Genomic DNA, 24,082 nt, shown 5'->3' on the forward strand with positions numbered 1-24,082 from the left:
TTCAGCAGTGGAACTCTCTGTCCCAGAATGTGGTGGAGGCTCTTTCTGTGGAGGCTTTGAAACAGAGGCTGGCTGGCCATCTGTTGGGAGTGCTTTGAATGCAATTTTCCTGCTTCTTCATCACTTCTTTCCAGGATGAAGAGGAAGCATTGGGGAGAATCACCCTCTGGGTTCATTCACTTAGCCAATTCCAGATCCACTTAACTGTCCAATCCAGTCCAAGCCCTCCTGAAAGATGGCTATCCAGCCTCTGCTAAATACTTCCAGAGAATGAGATGACAACAACACCCTGCCTTATACTGTCACAATTTCTAACAATGCAACTAACAGACCTGATAATTAGAACAAAGTTATCTTGATGTCAACACAAGCCACCCCCTCATTTTGGGCAAGGCAACAAGTCGGGATACTTTGTGTTAGAGACGCAGTGTAGAGGCACAACAGAAAGGTGTTAAGGTCACCTTCCTCATCCATTCTACTTCCCGTAAACTCAACACTGTTGTTTACTAGCTGGCAAAGATTGGACACTACGTGATTGTATTTCACAAAGTTTCCTGGATAAATACTCCCCACCTCCTCTGGTTCAAGCCGCAGCCTTTGGAGCACTGTCACCAAGGAAAACACTGACATAATGTTTGATCTTATTGCAATAGGCTATCGGTAAATACCTGGCAATCTCAATAGCCCACACCTAACCCCTTGGGAAGAAGCAAAACCTGCTAAGAGTGAATCCCCGCAATACGGTGAGTAAAGAGGAACCATTCTGGCAGAAACAGAAGAACGGCCTGCCTCAGGGGAGCGTACTTGCTCCATCAATGTTCAACATTTACACAAATGACCAGCCATTGCCAGAAGGGACAGAGAGTTTCATCTACGCTGACGATCATGCCATCACTGCCCAAGTAGGGAGCTTTGAAATGGTTGAACACAAGCTCTCCAAAGCTATAGGTGCTCTTATGGCCTCTCCAAAGCTTGCTCCATCAATGTTCAATATGTACAGACATTATCAGCCACTGCCAGAGGGACAGAGAGTTTCATCTATGCTGACGATCGTGCCATCACTGCTCAGCTTGCTGATTCCACAGCAAGCTGGCTTCAGGAAAGACAAAAGCTGCACATCGCAAGTGCTGAACCTGACTCAACACATAGAAGATGGCTTTAAAAGGCAGCAGATCACAGGAGCTGTCTTCATAGACCTGTCAGCAGCTTATGATACTGTGAACCACCGCCTCCTCCTGAGAAAAATATATAATCTCACAAAGGACGACCATCTCACCCGCCTCATAGGAAACCTGGTACAAAACAGGAGCTTTTTTGTTGAGTTCCAGGGCCAGAGAAGCAGATGTCGGAAACAGAAGAATGGCCTATCTCAGGGGAGCGTGCTCACTCCATCTATGTTCAACATTTACATGTTCAAAATAACCAGCCACTACCAGAAGGGACAGAGAGTTTCATCTATGTTTCATCGTGCCATTCCCGCTCAAGCAGGGAGCTTTGAGATGGTTAAACAGAAGCTCTCCGAAGCTCTAGGTGCTCTCACTGCCTATTACAGGGAAAACCAGCTGATCCCTAATCCATTTAAAACACAGACATGTGCCTTTCACCTTAAGAACAGACAAGCATCCCAAGCTCTGAGAATCACCTGGGAAGGAATCTCACTGGAGCACTGCAACACACCCAAATACCTGGGAGTCACGCTGGACCGTGCTCTGACCCACAAGAAGCACTGCCTGAAAATCAAGCAAAAAGTGGGTGCTAGAAACAATATCATATGAAAGCTGACTGGCACAAGCTGGGGATCACAACCAGACACAGTGAAGACATCCGCCCTTGTGCTAGGCTACTCTGCTGCTGAGTATGCATGCCCAGTGTGGAACACATCTCACCATGCTAAAACAGTGAATGTGGCTCTTAATGAGACATGCCACATTATCACGGGGTGTCTGCACCCTACACCACTAGAGAAACTACACTGCTTAGCCGGTATTGCAACACCTGACATCCGCCGGGAAGTAGCAGCCAATAGTGAAAGGACCAAGGCAGAGACATCTCCAGCTCATCCCCTGTTTGGGTATCAGCCAGCACGCCAACAACTTAAATCAAGAAATAGTTTTCTAAGATCTACAGAGACACTCGCTGGAACACCTCAGCAAGCAAGAGTCCAAAAGTGGCAGGCTCAAACCCAGAACCTCAACCAATGACTGATACCATTGACTCCCTCCTGGGCACACAGAAAACTGGGCGACTTGGAAGGCGATGAACAGACTGCGCTCTGGCACCACGAGATGCAGAGCCAACTTTAAGAAATGGGGCTACAAAGTGGAACCCATGACATACGAGTGTGGAGAAGAGCTGACCACCTGCTTCAATGCAACCTAAGCCCCGCCACATGCACCATACTTCTTATAGTAACACCAGAGGCATTTCAAGTGGCCAGATACTGGTCAAAGGACATTTAATAGAATACCAAGCTTGAAAACTTTGTGTTTTGTTTGTTGGTTTGTTTTTAATGCAATACAACTGTTTGGTTCGCTCCTGACACTCACTCATTCTGAATGTAGTAACACAGAAACAGCCAATGGAGGTTTACATGTCTTGCCCCCATTCCTAGCAGATCAATATCCCCAAGCAGAGCTGGCATTCCTCCCATGCAAGTTCCGCATCAGTTCAAAGTTTACACCAAGTAGCTTCCAACAGCATTGCCAAGCTGCATCCAGATCTACTGTGTATGCCTGCAGTGTAATTATTAACCCCCAAGCTGATCTAAAGTGTCTCCCTTCCTCCAAGCCATTTTGTGCAGGGAAAATGAACCCAACACATTTCACTGGCATTCAGTTAGGAATCTCTAGGTCAGTGTTTCTCAACCTTCCTAATGCCATGACCCCTAAATACAGTTCCTCGTGTAGTGGTGACCCCGAACCATAAAATTATTTTCGTTGCTACTTTTTTAAATGCATGTTTTATATTGTCTGTGTTGTTTATTATATTTCTTTGCACCTTATATAATTATGTTCTTTATTGTTATGTTTTTGTATTACAATGTATGTACTCCACTGATGAGCTTGGCCTCATGTAAGCCGCACCAAGTCCCCCTGGGGGAGATGGAGTGGGGTATAAATAAAATTTATTATTATTATTATTATTATTATTACCCTAATTTTGCTACTGTTATGAATCGTAATTTAAATATCTGATACACAGGATGTATTTTCATTCATCAACGATGGAATGGAACCAAACCTGGCACACAGAACTCCCACAACCAAGAGAAAATACTGGAAGGGTTTGGTGGGCATTGACCTTGAGTTGGGGAGTTGTAGTTCACCTACATCTAGAGAGCACTGTGGATTCAAACAATGACAGATCTGGACCAAACTTGTCACAAATACTCAATATGCCCAAATGTGAACACTGGTGGAGTTTGTGGAAAATAGACCTTGACATTTGGGAGTTATAGTTGCTGGGATTTATAGTTCACCTACAATCAAAGAGAATTCTGAACCCCACCAAGAAGAGAAATGGGCCAAACGTCCCACACAGAACTCCCATGCCTTGAAGGAACTTGCTGGCATGCCTCGCCCGCTCTCCCTTGCCTGCATATGCGCACCATGCTGACAGGCACTGAGCAGGCATGCTCTCTTTTCTCCTACGTGGAGTCTCAGAAACAGCCCTTCCTTTGGCTGAGAGGCTGGCCAATCAAAGCGGAGGAGGGCCTTTGGTGGGAGGATTCAACATCTGTTTCCAAAAAGGAAGACAGAGAGAGAGAGATAATAATAATAATAATAATAATAATAATAATAAAAAACGTTTATTTATACCCCGCTACCATCTCCCGCAGGACTCGGTGCGGCTTACAAGAGGCCGAGCCCAATACATCATAAAACATAACAACAACAATACAACAATAAATAACTCATAACAAGATCTTCAGCCTTCTCTGCCAAAGGGGCACCTAAGACCATCATAAATATAGGTTTTCTGATGGTCTTTGGCGACCCCTCCAGGGGTCCCAACCCCCAGGTTGAGAAACACCGCTCTAGCTCCTTTAGCATGACTCTGTGCTCAACTTCTTGCAGAAGCCAATCACAGCATTGCATCAGAAAATATAAAGATCCCTAGAGGCAATATTTGAACCAAATCCATAAAAAGTCAAACCCACAAATATGAAGGACCAACTGTACTTATTTGGAACCTGACCCAGTTATGAACCATGCCCTACCTTCCTTATGTCAAAAAGTACCATCCTTTCTGTATTTTCAGTCTCTTCCATATACAAACCAATCACCCCATTCCTGTACATAAAAACAAAAACAATCTCTTCCCCTACTTTAGAAACCTTTAAAAAGAGTCTCAAGACCCGGAGTTTTTAAATCATTTTATGTACATCTGTCATTATGTTTGGTTTTTATGTTGTTTATATGCTTCGATGTTTTATTCTGTAATGTTATGTTGTTTATTTTATTGTAATTTTGTATTTTTTGTATTGTAACTTATTGTTCGGGCTTGGCTCCATGTAATCCGCTCCGAGTCCCCATTGGGGGAGATGGTGGCGGGGTATAAATAAAGATTATTATTATTATTATTATTATTATTATTATTATTAAAGGAACCATAGTTCAATAGCTGGAGACCGACAGGTTGCAGGTTCGAATCCGGGGAGAGGCGGATGAGCTCCCTCTGTCAGCTCCAGCTCCCCAAGCGGGGACATGAGAGAAGCCTCCCACAAGGATGATAAAAACTTCGATTCATCCGGCCATCCCCTGGGCAACGTCCTTGCAGACGGCCAATTCTCTCACACCAGAAGCGACTTGCAGTTTCTCAAGTCGCTCCTGACACACACACACACAAAGTTCAATAGCTGCTATGAGAGGAAAGGATAACTCACCTAGACGTTGGAAGTACTTCTACCTTGTTGTGATTGTTCTGCTTGAGGTAGAGAAGAGCCACGTCTCCAGCCAGAAGGTGGACAATTCAGGAACACATCAACCTTCACTCTGGAGCAGCTCACCACGGCTTTGGAAACACCCACTCAGCATTAGCCTGAATTCTTGGCAACAGGACACTGAATATCGGTTCACTGCCAAGAAAGAACAACATTGGACTATTGACTCAGCTCTGAGAACCATTGAAACACGAAATGCTGCGTAGTAAAGTGCACCATTCGTTTCTCATTAGAGGATCACAGAATTGAAAGAGAGGCTCCAGGGCCATCCCCTTTCCGTCATGCACTCAATCAAAGCACTCCTGACAGATATACATCCTGTTTCTGATTTATTTATTGTGTCTGAAGCAAGTTGAGGTTACAGTTAAAATGCATTTAAAAACACAAACAAAGTTATAAAAAAACCGTTGGCATTATGCTAAATGTCCTATGACGATGCAACATTGAGCCTTTGCAGTTCAAGTGGGGGAAACTGCATTCATTCCACATTGTGGATGCACCTGAATGTGTAAAAAGTCTTTGCAAATCAAGTTTTAATCCCTTTTGGAGAATATGCTGCCAACTCTTCTTGCCAAGGCATTTTTAAAAAGTTGCAGAATCTGGCCAAATGCCCAGAAAGCAACTAAAGGTGTTCTCGGTTTTCTGAAAGCACAGCAGAATAGACTGAGCTACACCTGCAGGTTTCAAAGTCGAACAGTCAGCATCCAGTGGGGAAAGGCAGCCTTGCCCAAAGCTGAAAAAGCCCTTTCTGGAGTAATAGGTCTCAGCCTAACTTTCCAGATGCCTGAAATGTTTATCCACCTTGATCTGGCAACTCCTTCAGGAAGTGCCTGATGGCTATGTCATCACGAGGGCAGAGATGAGAAAAATAAATAAATAATCCAAACCATACAAGCCTCTATTCAACACGAAGGCAAGAAGCGAGACTTAGATCAACACAAGCATGATTTATTTAAAGTGCCAGTTTCCTTCTGTCAACAAAAAGCAGCTTTCACCAAGAGAGAAAATATGAACCTTGGTTTCTGAGATTCTTTCTAGTCTTGCCTTGATTTTAAATTGTATTGTTATGCTTTTAATTGTGGACAACAGAAATAATAATAATAATAATCTTTATTTATACCCCGCCACCATCTCGGAGCGGCTTACCTGGGGCCAAGCCCGGATAACATATTACAGCAAAATAAAACCAAAACATAAACAACAAGCAACATCATCAGAATTACATAAAAAAAACATATGAATACAGTAACAAAATAACATTACAATAAACACAAGAATGAACCATGAAAATGAACAAAATCTGGTTACCAGTATTTTAAAAAAAACACAAGTAACAAGACATTAAATAAGGAACACCACTCAGGAACTCCAGACAGCAAACAATCAAGAGCCAGCTAACACCACTCAAACAAAGGATGCCTCCAGGCGACAAAGCCCAGGCTACCTCTATGCAGATACCCTCACTGATTGACTTTGCAGCTACTCAATGCTATTCAAACTTGCTAACTGCAACATTCACACTTGCTTCAAACAGACAAGGGTTCTTTCTCCCACCCTTGACAATCCACAGAATCATATACATACAGACCACTTGCCTCACTTTCAACAGACCTCTCAACAAACCTCTGAGGATACTTGCCACAGATGCAGGCAAAATATCAGGAGAAAATGCTGTTGGAACATGGCCATGCAGCCTGAAAAACTCACAGCAACCCAGTGAGTCCAGTCATGGAAAACCTTCAGCAAGACTGTGTAGCTTCCCCTTTGGATAGTCCTAGGGGCTTTCAACACAGCCCTACATCCCAGGATATCAAGACAGAAAATACCACATTATCTGAGTGTGGGCTTAGATAACCCAGTTCAAAGCAGATATTGTGGGATTTTCTGCCGTGATTTTCTGGGATATAGGGCTGTGTGGAAAGGTCCCTAGAGAGACTATGGCCTCTTCCACACAGTCCTATATCCCAGGATATCAAGGCAGAAAATCCCACAATATCTGCTTTGAACTGGGTTATCTGAGTCCACACTGCCAGATATTCCAATTCAAAGCAGATAATGTGGGATTTTACTCAGAGGTGGAATGGGCCCTAGAGATCCTATATCCATCTAATCTGCAACAGTGTGACTCCCAAATGTGGAGTCCGCGTGTATATTTTCCATGTGTGTGGGTGTATACATACACACACAACAATAATGATAATAACAATTATAATTACAAATATAATAAGCCTGAAAAGTTACAGAAAATGAACATGTCAAACTACTCTGGGACTTCCGAATTCAGACAGACAGAGTTTTGGAGAACAATACTCCTGACCTCACAATTGTGTTAAAAAAGTATGGATTGTTGATGTTGCAATCCCAGGTGGCAGCAGGATTGAAGAGAAACAAATGGAAAAGCTGATATGATATTAGGATTTAAAGATCGAACTGCAAAGACTCTGGCACAAACCAGTAAACGTGGTCCCAGTGGTGATCAGCACACTGAGTGCAGTGCTTCAAGACCTTGGCCTGCACTTAAACACAATTGGCACTGACAAAATTACCAGCTGCAAAAGGCCACCTTACTGGGATCTGCATGCATTATTTGCCAATACAGTCCAAGACACTTGGGAAGTGTCCGATGTGTGATCCAATACAACAGCCAGCAGAGTGATCTTGTTTGCTGTGGACTCATCTTATTGTGTTTCAAATAATAATAACAACAACAACCAGTAAAAGTGGTCCCAGTGGTGATGGGCACACTGGGTGCAGTGCTTAAAGACCTTGGCCTGCACTTAAACACAATCGGCGCTGACAAAATTACCATCTTCTAGCTGCAGAAGGCCACCTGCGCACGTTATTCGCCGATACACAGTCCTAGACACGTGGTCCAATACAACAACCAGCAGAATTTATTTTATTACCACACTTTTATTCAGCCCGAAGGCGATTCAGGGCAGCGTACAGACTGGTAACAATTAGATGCCAAACACATAAATACATCATTTAAAACTGGTTAAATAACATAATAAAATGCATATAAAAAACAACTTAAAACTATAAAAATCGATGACATCCAGATTTAAACCCATGTCCATTTGCATTGTTAAGCCGTTCCATATTCATTCACAATACTGAGGTTCCAAAAGCTTGCTCGAAGAGCCAGGTTTTTACTCTTTTCCTAAAGGAGGGAGGGGGGCAATCTATTATCCCCAGAAAGGGAGTACCACAGCTGAGGAGCCACCACTGAGAAGGCCCTGTCCCTCGTCCCCACCAGGAATGATCTTGTTTGCTGTAAACTCATCTTGTTGTGTTTCTAATAATAATAATAATAATAATAATAATAATAATAATAATAATTCTAGACACTTGGGAAGTGCCCGACGCGTGATCCAATACAACAGCCAGCAGAGTGATCTTGTCTGCTGTGGACCCATCTTGTTGTGTTTCAAATAATAATAATAATAATAATAATAATAATAATAATATCACACAGTCCTAGACACTTGGGAAGTGTCCAACGTGTGATCCAATACAACAGCCAGCAGAGTGATCTTGTTTGCTGTGGACTCATCTTGTTGTGTTTCAAATAATAACAATAACAATAATAATAATATCACACAGTGCTAGACACTTGGAAAGTGTCCGACGCGTGGTCCAATACAACAGCCAGCAGAGTGATCTTGTCTGCTGTGGACTCATCTTGTTGTGTTTCAAATAATAATAATAATAATAATAATAATAATAATAATATCACAGTGCTAGACACTTGGAAAGTGTCCGACGCGTGATCCAATACAACAGCCAGTAGAGTGATCTTGTCTGCTGTGGACTCATCTTGTTGTGTTTCAAATAATAATAATAATAATAATAATAATAATAATAATAATAATAATATCACACAGTCCTAGACACTTGGGAAGTGTCCGACGCGTGATCCAATACAACAGCCAGCAAAGTGATCTTGTCTGCTGTGGACTCATCTTGTGGTGTTTCAAATAATAATAATTTAATTTCTTACCTGAGTCGCCTCGTGGCTTGAGGCAGGTTAGGGCAGAATCAAAACATAGAAACATTGCAAAATTCTACAAGTAGACATATTAAAATGTCTTTGTATATAAGATATAAGATACATATTGAAATGCATTTTTAGAAACTGCATATTGAAACGCACAGAATAGAGATGGAACACAAGACATGGGTAAGCCTCCAAAATCCTCAATTGCTACATATAGATCAGCTATGGGCAAACCTAGGCCCTCCAGGTCTTTTGGACTACAACTCCCATCATTCCTAACCGCCTCCGGCCCCTTCCTTTTCCTCCATAGCCCTCCAGGTCTTTTGGACTACAGCTCCCATCATTCCTAACAACCTCAGCCCCTTCCTTTTCCTCCTCAGCCCTCCAGGTGTTTGGGACTACAGCTCCCATCATTCCTAACAGCCTCAGGCCCCTTCCTTTTCCTCCTCAGCCCTCCAAGTGTTTTGGACGACAGCTCCCATCATTCCTAACAGCCTCAGGCCCCTTCCTTTTCCTCCTCAGCCCTCCAGGGGTTTTGGACTACAGCTCCCATCATTCCTAACAGCCTCAGGCCCCTTCCTTTTCCTCCTCAGCCCTCCAGGTGTTTTGGACTACAGCTCCCATCATTCCTAACAGCCTCAGGCCCCTTCCTTTTCCTCCTCAGCCCTCCAGGTGTTTTGGACTACAGCTCCCATCATTCCTAACAGCCTCAGGCCCCTTCCTTTTCCTCCTCAGCCCTCCCGGTGTTTTGGACTACAGCTCCCATCATTCCTAACAGCCTCAGGCCCCTTCCTTTTCCTCCTCAGCCCTCCAGGTGTTTTGGACTACAGCTCCCATCATTCCTAACAGCCTCAGGCCTCTTCCTTTTCCTCCTCAGCCCTCCCGGTGTTTTGGACTACAGCTCCCATCATTCCTAACAGCCTCAGGCCTCTTCCTTTTCCTCCTCAGCCCTCCCGGTGTTTTGGACTACAGCTCCCATCATTCCTAACAGCCTCAGGCCCCTTCCTTTTCCTCCTCAGCCCTCCAGGTGTTTTGGACTACAGCTCCCATCATTCCTAACAGCCTCAGGCCCCTTCCTTTTCCTCCTCAGCCCTCCAGGTGTTTTGGACTACAGCTCCCATCATTCCTAACAGCCTCAGGCCCCTTCCTTTTCCTCCTCAGCCCTCCCGGTGTTTTGGACTACAGCTCCCATCATTCCTAACAGCCTCAGGCCCCTTCCTTTTCCTCCTCAGCCCTCCAGGTGTTTTGGACTACAGCTCCCATCATTCCTAACAGCCTCAGGCCTCTTCCTTTTCCTCCTCAGCCCTCCCGGTGTTTTGGACTACAGCTCCCATCATTCCTAACAGCCTCAGGCCTCTTCCTTTTCCTCCTCAGCCCTCCCGGTGTTTTGGACTACAGCTCCCATCATTCCTAACAGCCTCAGGCCCCTTCCTTTTCCTCCTCAGCCGCTAAGCGGCTGAGGAGGAAAAGGAAGGGGCCTGAGGCTGTTAGGAATGATGGGAGCTGTAGTCCAAAACACCGGGAGGGCTCAAATTTGGCCAGGCCTGAGATCCAGACACACACAAGCCAAACAACATGAATTACAATCATAACAGGCCATTTTCCCCTCTCCTCCTCCTCCTCCTTCCATTTAAACCTTCACTCACTTCGTCCCTTCAAGTCTCCTCGACTCTTCGTCCCTTCAGACGTGTCCCCTCACGCTCCGCCCCTCCAATTGGCCAGCCGGGCCGTCACGTGCTCGCCGCCCTCCCTCCCGATTGGCCCTCTCCGCCGTAAAACCCCGCCCACTTCCCATCCCGGGCTTCCTATTGGCGGGTTCCTCATTTTCAGCGGAAGAAGATTGGACTATTTAGCGACCCGTAGGACGCCGGGTTTTTTGCGACAGTGTGGTAAATTTGGTCTCTCCCTCAGAAAGGAGGAAAAGGAGGCTGAAGGGAGGCGAGGATGTTCGGGGCCGCCGAGGAGGATGACACGGACTTCCTGTCTCCAACCGGAGGGTGAGGGAAACAGAAAGGTCGCTTCCCAGAGGAAGGCTGAGGGAGAGTTGGAAGCAGGCCCAAGCGGAAGTGGGGAAAGGGGGTACTTCCGCTTCCCTGCCCAGATTGAGGGGAGGGCCTTCCCACATTTGCCCGTCCTCAGCCTCTCCTTGCAAAGGCTTCTGAGCATGTGCAGAGTGTTTCTTCCTTTTTGTTAATCCCTCCAGCTTCTGAGCATGTGCAGAGTGTTTCTTCCCCCTCCATAGGTAAAGGTAGTCCCCTGACATTAAGTTCAGTCATGTCTGACTCTGGGCTGTGGTGCTCATCTCCATTTCTAAGCCGAAGAGCCGGCGTTGTCCGTAGACATCTCCAAGGTCATGTGGCCGGCATGACTGCATGGAGCGCCGTTACCTTCCCGCCGGAGCGGTACCTATTGATCTACTCACATTTGCATGTTTTCGAACTACTAGGTTGGCAGAAGCTAGGGCTGACAGCGGAAGCTCACGCCGCTCCCCGGAATCGAACCTGCGACCTTTCGATCAACAAGCTCAGCAGCTCAGTGCTTTAACCCACTGCGCCACTGGGGGCTCCCTCCATAGGCCTGGGCAATCCATGGTTCTAAAGTACTTACAATACTAAAGTTCTGGTGGTGAAAATTTCAGAACTCTAACAAAACTCTCAAAATTTCGTTTGTGGGATCAACAGAACTCAAAAACCACTGGAGGAATTGACACCAAATTTGGACACAAGACACCTAACAACCCAATGTATGTCCTTCACTAAAAAAAAAATGATTTTGTCATTTAGGAGTTGTAGTTCCTGGGATTTATAGTTCACCTACAATCAAAGAGTATTCTGAACCCCACCAGTGATGGAATTGAATCAAACGTGGCACACAGGACTCCCATGACCAACAGAAAACACTAGAAGGGTTTGGTGGGCATTGATGTTGAGTTTGGGAGTTGTAGTTCACCTACATCCAGAGAGCACTGTGGACTCAAACAATGAGTCTGGAGAACAAGGGTCTGGAGAACCAGCCCTATGAGGAGCGGCTTAAGGAGCTGGGCAGGGAGGAGGGAGCAAGCTTGTTTTCTGCTTCCTTGGAGACTAGGACGCGGAACAATGGCTTCAAAGTACAAGAGAGGAGATTCCATCTGAACACAAGGAAGAACTTCCTGACTGTGAGAGCCGTTCAGCAGTGGAACTCACTGTCCCGGAGTGTGGCGGAGGCTCCTTCTTTAGAAGCTTTTAAACAGAGGCTGGATGGCCATCTGTCAGGGGTGATTTGAATGCAACATTCCTGCTTCTTGGCAGGGGGTTGGACTGGATGGCCCATGAGGTCTCTTCCAACTCTTTGATTCTATGATTCTATGATGGATCTGGGCCAAACTTGGCATGAATACTCAATATGCCCAAATATGAACATGGATGGAGTTTGGGGGAAATAGACCTTGACATTTGGGAGTTGCAGTTACTGGGATTTATATTTCACCTACAATCCAAGAGCATTCTGAACCCCACCAACAACAGAATTGGGGCAAACTTCCCACACAGAACCCCCGTGATCAACAGAAAATACTTAAGGCCATTCAGTCCAACTCCCTTCACCAGGCCAAAAATATATAATCAAAGCCCTCCTGACAAAGAGCCATCCAGCCATAGATATAAGATAGATAGATATGATTCACACACACATAGATATAGTATCATAGATTTGAAAGGGACCCCTAAAGAAGGACAATTATATGTTGCATGTTCCACAGTAGGCAAACCAGACAATCTCCATATCAACACTGACAAAGAAACAGCAAGAAATACTGTTTACCCACAAGCATAACGAAATTGCATATATTAGGAACCAACACTTTCTTATTACTTTTTCCAGATCACCAGACTGGGCCACAGCAACACGTGGCAAGGGACGGCTAGTAATAATTTAATTTTGAAAGTTTTGTTAGAGTTCTGAAATTTTCACAACCAGAACTTTAGTTTTGTAAGTACTTTAGAACCATGGATTGCCCATGGTTCTAAAGCGAACCAAGGGTACAGTTGTGATGTATTTGAGAAAACACAAAGTTTATTTATTTATTTACTATATTTATATGCCCCCCCCTCTCAGCCCAGACACAAGTCGGAGCGGTTCACATATACATGCGATGCCTCAGCAATTATAACAAGTAAAAACAATCAAGAAAATCTTTTAAAAACAATAGCATATGATATAAAAATATAAAAACCATACAAAGCCTGAAAACATTATCATGAGCGTCTCCATGTTAAATCATTATTCCATTGTGTTATCAGTAGTTCCATAATTCCGTTTAGCTATGCCATATTTGGGAAGGCCTGCTCAAAAAGCCAGGTTTTCACATTTTTTTGGAAAGTCAGGAGAGAGGGAACCAATCTTATATCTCTAGACAGGGCATTCCACAGTCGAGGGGCCACCACTGAGAAGGCCCTGTCTCTCGTCCCCACCAGACGCATCTGCGAAGAAGGCGGGAGCAAGAGCAGGGCCTCCCCAGAAAATCTTTAATGCCCTAGTTTAAAAACTTGGTATACTAAATATTCTTTGACATTTAGGGTTTATATATCTGTGGAATGTCCAGGGTGAGAGAAAGAAAGATCTCTTTCTGTTGGAGGCAAGTGTGAATATTGCCATTGGCCTCCTTGCTTAGCATTTGATGGCCTGACAGTTTTTAGGTGTGGCTTGTTAGTGCCTGGGGGAATCCTTTGTTGAGTGGTGATAAGCTGTCCCTGATTGTTTCTTGTCTGCTACCAGTATTAAAAAACTCTAATATTATAACAGTAAATAAAGAACAACACTCAAACATAGGGGAACTCCAGACAAGAAACAACCCGGAAAACTCATCAAACCAGACCAAATATTCTTCATCCTTCCTTTATGTTTCCTAAGTGGTGTAATGGAACAAACAGAGCAGTTCTCTTTCCTATTTAATGTGAGTCAGAGCAGATCCACTAATTGGAAACTGTAAGCTCTTCTATGTCTCTACTATTATAGAGAAAAGAACAGAGCGCTCTACTGTTTCAAGAACCTCCTTCTAGATCCCCGATGCTGCCCTTACAGAGAGATTTTTCCGTTGTTACACATCTCTGACCCCCTCTCTTTAATATTTCAGCATGCTATTCTTCCAGAATAGTTGGCAAACCATGTAGTTTCCTTGTTATTGTAAGGAATTTCTGGGTGTTAAGCAGTTGGGTTGTTGTGTATTTTCCAGGCTGTTTGGTCATGTTACAGAAGCATTATCTCCTGACGTTTCACCTGCATCTATGCATTCTAGGCATTCTTAGAGGTGGTGGGGTTTGTTGGAAAATAAGAAAATGGGGTTCACACCTACTTCAGACAAGAGTTCTTTCTCTCACCCTGTGCATTCCACAGATATATAAACCCCATTTTCCTGGTTTCCAACAGACCTCACAACTGGGTTGTTGTAGGTTTTTTCGGGCTATATGGCCATGTTCTAGAGGCATCCCCCCCTTGTGGGAAAGTTTGGTTCCACGACCTCCACTATAATGAGCTCTCCTCCGCAAATAATCTTTCTGTTTTATCTCGCCTGAGTTTTTAATCTGCTTTTAATCAGCCTTTCTTTTATCCATTACATGTAGCTTGCCCATTGTCATTGTGATTGTGCTTATTGTAATCTTATATTGCTATGTTTTCATTTGTTTTATGTAATGATGTTATTATTGTTTAGTATTTGCATTTTCGGTTTTATTTTATGTAATTGTTGTTTGGGCTTGGCCTCATGTAAGCTGGATCGAGTCCCGATCAGGGAGATGGTGGTGGGGTACAAATAAAGTTTATTAATATTATTATTAATTTTCTCCTGACGTTTCGCCTGCATCTATGGCAAGCATCCTCAGAGGTAGCGAGGTCTGTTGGAATGGCCCATTGCAAGCTGTCCTGAGTTCCCCTTTGGGGGTTGAGAAGGACGGGGTAGAAATGCGAGAAATAAATAAACAAACTGAGAAAATGGGTTTATATATCTGTGGAATGACCAGGGTGGGACAAAGGACTCTTGTCTGTTGGAGCTAGGTGTGAATGTTTCAACTGACCACCTTGATTAGCATTTGATGACCTGTCAGTGCCTGGGGCAATCTTTTATTGAGAGGTGATTAGATGTGCCTGCTTCTTTACTTTCTCTTGTCAGCCATAGCAGAGCACCTGATGAACCAACCTGGACACAGCATATTATTTGAGAACACAGAAATGCTGGACCACTCTCACAACCACCATGTCAGAGTACACAGAGAAGCCATTGAAATCCACAAGCACGTGGACAATTTCAACAGAAAGGGGGAAACCATGAAAATAAACAAAATCTGGCTACCAGTATTAAAAAACTATAAAATTACAACAGAAAGTAAACAATCAAGGACATCTGATCACCTCTCAACAAAGGATTGCCCCAGGCACTGCCAGGCCATCAAATGCTAATCAAGGTGGTCAGTTGAAACATTCACACCTAGCTCCAACAGACAAGAGTCCTTTGTCCCACCCTGGTCATTCCACAGATATATAAACCCATTTTCCTAGTTCCAACAGACCTCACTACATCTGAGGATGCTTGCCATAGATTCAGGCGAAATGTCAGGAGAGAATGCCTCTAGAACATGGCCATACAGCCCGAACAAACCTACAACAACTTAGTGATTCCGGCCGTGAAAGCCTTTGACAATACATTAGACCTCACAACCTCTGAGGATGCCTTCCATAGATGCAGGCGAAACGTTAGGAGAGAATGCTTCTGGAACATGTCCATACAGCCCAGAAAACACACAACAACCCAGTGATTCGAGCGATTAAAGCCTTCGACAATACATTGTTAAGCAGTTGTTTGTCTTGAAATTAAAATTGGGTGATAGAGGCAATTATCTGACCTTTGAGTGTTGGAAAGGCGTTGTAAGATAAGACAACTGAGGGTCAGGTTGTGCAATAGAGAGTCTCGATGGAGTGGCATTGGTGGACTACATTAGTATTGCATCTAAGTAGTTGCTTGCTGAGTAAGCTTTTAAAAGGAAAAGGCGTTATATCTCTAACCAGTGTCTGGGGGAAGAAAACAGGAAGCGTCCCCCAATTTTTCTGTATTTTTTTCTTGGAAGTGCTTCACAAACAAAAGTATTAAAAAGAGTCCAGAAGAACAGCGGTCTGAGGAAGCGTTCATACAGGGATTAAGCGAATCCCACCATTGTAATTTAATATTATCACCAGATTTCTTTGTCTTAGAATTGAATATCCTGTAACCGTCCATTTCCTCTTTGGGTCTCCAAAGTTAAGTTTCCAATCCTTATAATCTTAACCCATTCCTAACTCTCATTCTCTTGAGAATGATATAGAAAGTATTGGAATTCCAAACTTTTAAAAGCAATTGAGAAGCTGAATGACTGGAAATTCAGACAGCAGAATGAGCTTCCCAAAATAAGATACTGTAGTGACATCTTCCAATTTGGAAGGATTTAAATTCCTGTTTGGAGATTTCCCAGAAATTTTAGAAGTACCATATATACTCAAGTATAAGCCGAGGCATCTATTTTTACCACAAAAAACTGGGAAAACGTATAGACTCGAGTATAAACCGAGGGTGAGAAATAGATAAATAATATTAATTATACCAATAAAATTATATTAATTGAAGCATCAGTAGGTCAAATGTTTCTGAATATTTACATAACACTGTAATTTAAGATAAGACTGTTCAACTCTGATTACTTCATTATTCTAACCTTGAAAGTAAATGTGCTTACGTATCCTTCCAATAATAATAGAATAAAATAATAAATGTAATACAAATAACTGCATGGAGCGCCATTGCCTTCCCACAGAATGATTACATGATTTCGAACTGCTAGGTTGGCAGAAGCTGGGGCTAACAGTAGGAGCTCGCCCACTCCCCGGATTCAAACCACCAACTTTTTGGTCAGCAAGTTCAGCAGCTCAGCGGTTTAACCCACTGTGCCACTGGGGGCTCCAATAATGATAGAGTAAAATAATAAATGTAGTAATAACAATAATAAATGAGTAAAGTAATAAATGTAATAATAATAACTGCATGGAGCGCCGTTACCTTCCCGCAGAATGATCACATGATTTCGGACTGCTAGGTTGGCAGAAGCTGGTGCTTACAGCAGGAGCTCACCCCACTTCCCAGATTCAAACCACCAACTTTTTGGTCAGCAAGTTCAGCAGCTCAGCGGTTTAACCCACCGCGCCAGTGGGGGCTCCAATAATGATAGAGTAAAATAATAAATGTAATAATAACAATAATAAATGAGTAAAGTAATAATAATAATAATAATAATAATAATAGAGCAATAGAATAATAGAGTAATACAGTAATAGAATAATAGAATAATAATAGAGTAAAATAAAAATATCATAATGATAATAAATAGAGCAAAATAATAAATGTAATAGTAATAATCATCATCATAATAATAACATAGTAAAATAATAAATAACCTTGACTTGAGTATAAGCCGAGGGAGGCTTCTCAGCCTTAAAAAAGGGCTGAAAAACGCGGCTTATGTTCGAGTATATTCGGTAATATTATTATTGTCAAAAGCTATAAATAAATAAATAAATAGAGTATTGACTTCAGTATTGGTCTGCTCAAGGACATGTCAACACTGCCCCTTTCTTCAGCCATAGGTTTTAAATGCTTGTTGTTATTGTTTATTGTTTACTTTTGTGTATGAGATTTATTTTAACTGTTGTATTGATTGTTTTTTATTGCTTTTACTGTTGATGTACTTTGGGCTCGGCCTCATGTAAGCCGCACCGAGTCCCTTGGGGAGATGGTAGCGGGGTATAAATAAAGTTTATTATTATTATTATTATTATTATTATTATTGTCATCAGGCAAATGCAAACAGTTACATAATTTATGCCAGCAAGGAGATTCAGATTGTTGTAGTCCTGGAATCCTTTGATAAGAGCTGCCTCTGGAACAGGACCTTATGAGAGATATTTCCTGTTTTGGGATTGTGTGGGCGCCAAAGCATTCTGTTTTACTTCCCCTTTCTTTCTTTTTCCTCCCATGAAGCTAATTAAGCACATGATAGAGCAACTTGTGATCATACAGTCAAAACCAAACTCTTGTCATGGCAAAAGGTTCCTTTTTCCTTAATATCCCAATAGAAGGAAGAAAAACCTGGCTCACTGGCCTCCTCCCTGTCCTTTATCACATTTCACTATCAGGCATACGTGGTTGGTAGCTTCCCTTCTGCAAAAATCCCCAGGATTGCTTTGGGATTATATAGGAGAGCTTTCCATTTGCAAGGTCCATAGGTTCAGGATTGTGCAAACACAGGGTTGTTCTTGGAGATCCCAGCTGACAAAATAGCTCCTCTTGAGTGCTAGGTCTTTAAGATGGGGAAAAGGTGAAATTACATTTGAGAAAGCAGCAGCAAGGACTGATGGTCGTGTGCATCCGCTGAGTCCAAGCTACCAAAACTGCCATGTCGGAGCCCTGGCGGACGGAATATCTTTGGCAGGCTGGCCTTGGGTTTGTTTCTCCTCAGGCAATTTGTGCGGGAGGTGTTTATAGCCTTTAGGTGATGCTTGCCTGCGTTTTAAAGCTTTGCTTCACTCCGCTGGCATCTTTCATTGCGATTTAAAATTGCATAGAGTTTAGACTTTGGGGCGGGTGCTTCAAAAATCTTCGATGAATGTGTTATCGAAGGCTTTTATGGCCACAGTTATTGTGTTGCTGTGAGTGTTTATTTATTTACTAGCCGTCCCCTGCCACGTGTCGCTGTGGCCCACATGGGGGTTCTGTGTGGGACGTTTGCCCAAATTCTATCGTTGGTGGGGTTCAGAATGCTCTGTGATTGTAGGTGAACTACACATCCCAGCAACTACAACTCCCAAATGTCAAGATTATTTTCCCCAAACTCCACCAGTGTTCACATTTGGGCATATTGAGTCCATATTGGTCCAGATCCATCATTGTTTTGAGTCCACAGTGATCTCTGGATGTAGGTGAACTACAACTCCAAAACCAAAGGACACTGCCCACCAAACCCTTCCAGTATTTTCTGTTGGTCATGGGAGAACTGTGTGCCAAGTTTGGTTCAATTCCATCGTTGGTGGGGTTCAGAATGCTCTTTGATTGTAGGTGAACTATAAATCCCAGCAACTACAACTCCCAAATGACAAAATCAATTTTTAGAGTGAAAGACATACATTGGGTTGTTAGGTGTCTTGTGTCCAAATTTGGTGTCAATTCATCCCGTGGTTTTTGAGTTATGTTAATCCCACAAACGAACATTACATTTTTATTTATATAGATTTTCCTAGTTTCCAACAGACCTCACAACCTCTGAGGATGCCTGTCATAGATGTGGGTGAAACATCAGGAGAGAATGCTTCCGGAACATGGCCAGACAGTCCAAAAAACTCACATCAACCCAGAGGTTCTGGCCATGAAAGCTTTCAGCAACACAAATGGTGGTCTCTCTGCCTTATATCTACCTGCATCGTTCTTGTTTTTTAACTCCTTCATAAATGAATGTATTGTGTTCTCTCTATGTAGGACCCGCCTGGCTTCTCTCTTTGGGCTGGATCAGACAGTCACCGGTGGCGGAAATGAATTTTTCCAGTACACAGCACCCAAACAACCTAAGAGAGGTCAACCAGCTGCTGGTCAGTAACTGCTTATACCACCTCTTATGCTTTTGTACAAAAAGTAACACTTGGATTAGCTTTATGTTGGAATAAGACCTTAAAGTAAAAGTAAAAGTTTTAATGTTGAGATGCAGGGAAACATTTGTGTCAGGAGTAGGGAGATAAAGTGGACTGTGGTCCCCATTCCCATTGCCATTTCTCTTGTGGCATTTCAGCTGCAGGTCCGCCATCCCAGAAGCCTCCTGCTCCAGCGTCCAGTTCAACACCACCATCCGTCTTCATAGCGACAGCTGTTCATGCCTATCGGTTGTAAGTATTATGGTTTCATTGCGTATCAGAAGCTAGAATGTCTGAAAGCAGACTCCACAATCATACTTAGTCTTCAATGACGTGCAGTGTTTCGGGTGCTAGTGACTGTTCTCTTCCTTGACCCATTATAGCAATGTTTCTCAACCTTCTGAATGCCGCGACCCCTTAATGCAGTTCCTCGTGTTGTGGTGACCCCCAACCATAACATTATTTTCATTGCTACTTCAGAGCTGTCATTTTGCTCCTGTTATGAATCGTCATGTAAACATCTGATATGCAGGATGCATTTTCATTCACTGGACCAAGTTTGGCACAAATACCCGATATGCCCACATTTGAATACTGGTGGGGTTTGGGGGGAGGATTGGTCTTGTCATTTGGGAGTTGTAGTTGTTGAGATTTCTAGTTCACCTACAATCAAAGAGCATTCTGAACTCCACCAATGATGGAATTGAACCAAACTTGGTACACAGAATTTCCATGACCAACAGAAAATACTGGAAGGGTTTGGTGGGCATTGACCTTGAGTTTTGGAATTGAAGTTCACCTCCATCCAGAGAGCACTGTGGACTCAAACAGTGATGGATCTGGACCAAACTTGGCACGGTTACTCAATATGTGAACATTGCTGGAGTTTGGGGAAAATAGAACTTGTCATTTGGGAGTTGTAGTTGCTGGGATTTCTAGTTCACCTACAATCAAAGAGCATTCGGAACTCCACCAACAATGGGATTGAACCAAACTTGGCAGACAGAACTCCCACAACCAACAGAAAATACTGGAAGGATTTGATGGGTATTGACCTTGAGTTTGGGGAGTTATAGTTCACCAACCTCCAGAGAGCACTGTGGACTCAAACAATGATGGATCTGGACCAAACTTGGCACGGACACTCGATATGTGAACATTGCTGGAGTTTGGAGGAAACAGACCTTGTCATTTGGGAGTTGTAGTTGCTGGGATTTATAGTTCACCAACGACCAAAGAGCATTCTGAACCCCACCAACAATAGAATTGGGCCAAACTTCCCACACAGAACCTCCATGGCCAACAGAAAATACTGTGTTTTCTGATGGTCTTTGGCGACCCCTCTGACACCCCCAAGGAGTCCAGGTTGAGAAACAGTGCATTATAGTAAGGCTCTGATAATTGCAGAATCCGTATCTACGCTTCTACTTACATATGTAGGGAATTTGCTAGACCTTCCAGACAATTCTAGTACAGTTTTTTTGTGGCCAACCTAATGTCCTTAGGGAGAAAGTTCCACAGACGAGGGGCCACTGCTGAGAAGGCCCTGTCTCTCGTCCCCACCAACCGCGTTTGCGAGAGTGGTGGGATCGAGAGCAGGGCCTCTCCCGATGCTCTTAAGCTTTGTGATGGTTTTACTATATTTCTTCAAACAACGTTTGCTCTTGCCTTCCTCTGAAGCTGAGTGATTGTGAATTTGAGAAATATAGAAATATGAATGAATGAATGAAATATAGAAATAGGAATGAATATGGATTCATTCATTTGGGAAACCAGGCTTCAAATGGGGATTGGAAGCCTAGTTTTGCACCGTTTACTGCAATGTACCATGCTTTGAAAACTATAACTCTCTTTTACCTGAACATAGTGGCTCCAAAAACTGTTGGATTTGTGTTTATTGGCATAATTAATTATGGAAAGAGCTTCTGGTTGAGCAAAATAGAACTCTTGGGAAGTCTCATTAGCAGAAGTGGCCATCTAGATTCAATGGGGACAATGGGAGTTGCAGTACTACAGCAACAGATGAAACAGATGCTGAATGTACCTCTTTGTGATGTAGGGAAGGGAGAGCCATTGGCATAGGATGATGTGGAGCTAAAAGGCTGCTTGTCTCTGTTTCAGTACAAATGGACAATATGTGAAGCAAGGCAAATATGGAGTGGCGGTGGTGGGGAGCCATGCTACCAAAGAGGTAAATAAAGCTACAATATGATGGACTAAAACAGTGGGGAAAGTGTGGGTTGCGGACCCAAAGTGACCCCATTTTGGATGGAAAAATAAATCAGGCACTACCTGGACCAATATTATGATTCAAAGCAACCCATTATGATTGTTCCACTAGGATAGTTAAAATTAGATACCGTTTCCTTGAGAATCTTGAGTTATATTCTTCTTTATTATGACTTGTTTTATTTCTGGTGATTTAAATTGTTTGACTTGTTATGTGTTGTATTATTATTTATGTTATTGTTTTGTTGTAAGCTGCTCCAAGTCCCTTTGAGACATGGGGCAGGATGTAAATATAGATTCATTCATTTGCCTGGATTCAGCAAACTAATTGATCAGAGAAGAAACAATCATTTATCCCATTTTGTGTGACTTCACAGTATATTGTTAGAAGCAAGCTGCCAAGTATAAGACAAATTAAAGCTGTCAGAGGAAGATGCTTCGAAGTAAACGCTTTAATTTCTGCTGATTTGTTCTTTTCTCCTCTCCCTCATACAAATTCCAGTACAGACTCCTCCTCTATATCAACCAGCAGCAACAAATTGCAGCCGCCAGGATCCATTCGGCATTTGCATTCACGGTAAGCTATGGCATTAAGACCTGCCAGAGCCACAGAATACTGTATATACTCGAGTATAAGCTGGGTTTTACAAGCCCTTTTTAGGCTGAAAAAGCCCCCCTTGGCTTATACTCGAGTCAAAGTTATTAATTATTTTACTCTGTTATTATTATTATTATTATTATTATTACATTTATTATTTTACTCTATTTTTCTTATTATTACATTTACATTTTACTCTATTAGGGTTGTACATTTAGTATTTTACTTTATTATTGTTATTACATTTCTTGTTTACCCTATTTATTATTATTTTTGGAAAATTTCAATAATTTTTTAAAAAAATATTCAAATATTCAAAAACATTTAACCCACTGATGCCTCAATTAATGTAATTTAATTGGTATCTGTTTTTTATTTCGAAATGTACCAATAGCTGCTGCATTTCCCACCCTCAGCTTATACTCGAGTCGATACGTTTTCTAGGATTTTTGTGGTCAAATTATGCCCCTCGGCTTTTATTCAAGTTGGCTTATACTTGAGTATATACAGTATTTATTTATTTATTTATTTGCAACATTTATATGCCACCCTTCTCACCTCTAAGGGAACTCAGAGCGGCTTACAAGGTATATATTACATACAATATATTATATTATTAGCATAGTACAATATCAACATTAAACATTGCTATATTGCACCATACCACTATATCGTAATTTTATTAGTAATATTCCATGTAAGATAAATATATAATTATAATATCACATTATTATTGTATTGCATTACATTATATTATAAATGTTATATGTATATACAATATATTGTATTATATTGTATTGTATTGTATTATATTGTATTGTATTGTATTGTATTGTATTGTATTGTATTGTATTGTATTATTAGAATAGCACAGCTGATGGCATATCCAGGAGACAAGATGGAACTGTCCCTTGGCCTCCCCTCTTCACTCTGGCCCAGAGCGACAGTTGGTGTTGGGGCTTGATATATATATGTGTGTGTGTGTGTATACACACACACACATACATACATACATACACACACACACACACACACACACACACATGAGGAGAGGGCAAGAAAATTATTATTATTATTATTATTATTATTATTATTGTATTGTTGAATGCTTTCATGGCCGGAATCACTGGGTTGATGTAGGTTTTTTTGGGCTATATGGCCATGGTCTAGAGGCATTCTCTCCTGACATTTCGCCTGCATCTATGGCAAGCATCCTCAGAGGTAGAACTAGGAAAAAGGGTTTATATATCTGTGGAATGACCAGGGTGGGACAAAGGACTCTTGTCTGCTGGAGCTAGGTGTGAATGTTTCAATTGACCACCTTGATTAGCATTTGATTGCCTGGCAGTGCCTGGAGCAATCTTTTGTTGAGAGGTGATTAGATGTCCTTGTTTGTTTCCACTCTGTTGTTGTGCTGTTCTAATTTTTGAGTTTTTTAATACTGGTAGCCAGATTTTGTTCATTTTCATGGTTTCCTCCTTTCTGTTGGAATTGTCCACATGCTTGTGGATTTCAGTGGCTTCTCTGTGTATTATTATTATTATTATTATTATTATTATTATATTAAATAACTATTTAAAATAATTATAAAATGTATTCTATTAAATAAAATTATTGTTGTTTTTATTAGCACCAT

At 42.3% G+C, this 24,082-nt stretch overlaps 2 protein-coding genes across 5 annotated transcripts in view; one reads left to right on the forward strand and one right to left on the reverse strand.

Moving 5' to 3' along the window:
* The window catches only part of SLC31A1 (solute carrier family 31 member 1), a 29,918-nt gene extending 19,243 nt beyond the window's left edge, over positions 1 to 10,675 (reverse strand). Inside the window, exons 1-2 of the mRNA XM_060757451.2 lie at positions 10,589 to 10,675; positions 4,886 to 5,077 (exon numbers count right to left, since the gene is read on the reverse strand). The gene's annotated coding sequence lies outside the window, so the exon portion shown is untranslated. The remainder of the gene's footprint in view (positions 1 to 4,885; positions 5,078 to 10,588) is intronic.
* A 108-nt stretch (positions 10,676 to 10,783) lies between these two features.
* FKBP15 (FKBP prolyl isomerase family member 15) overlaps positions 10,784 to 24,082 on the forward strand; it is a 42,539-nt gene continuing 29,240 nt past the window's right edge. For 3 of the 4 annotated variants that reach the window (XM_060757446.2, XM_060757449.2, XM_060757447.2), the window contains exons 1-5: positions 10,784 to 10,939; positions 19,471 to 19,580; positions 19,778 to 19,871; positions 21,741 to 21,810; positions 22,351 to 22,425. In XM_060757446.2, the coding sequence (XP_060613429.2) occupies positions 10,887 to 10,939; positions 19,471 to 19,580; positions 19,778 to 19,871; positions 21,741 to 21,810; positions 22,351 to 22,425 (402 nt within the window). In that variant the 5' untranslated portion in view covers positions 10,784 to 10,886. Of the gene's footprint in view, positions 10,940 to 19,470; positions 19,581 to 19,777; positions 19,872 to 21,740; positions 21,811 to 22,350; positions 22,426 to 24,082 lie in introns of those variants that run through there. The other variant, XM_060757450.2, reaches the window with a different exon arrangement.

This window comes from Anolis sagrei, chromosome 11 (genome assembly GCF_037176765.1).
Source record: "Anolis sagrei isolate rAnoSag1 chromosome 11, rAnoSag1.mat, whole genome shotgun sequence".
Lineage (NCBI taxonomy): Eukaryota > Metazoa > Chordata > Lepidosauria > Squamata > Dactyloidae > Anolis > Anolis sagrei.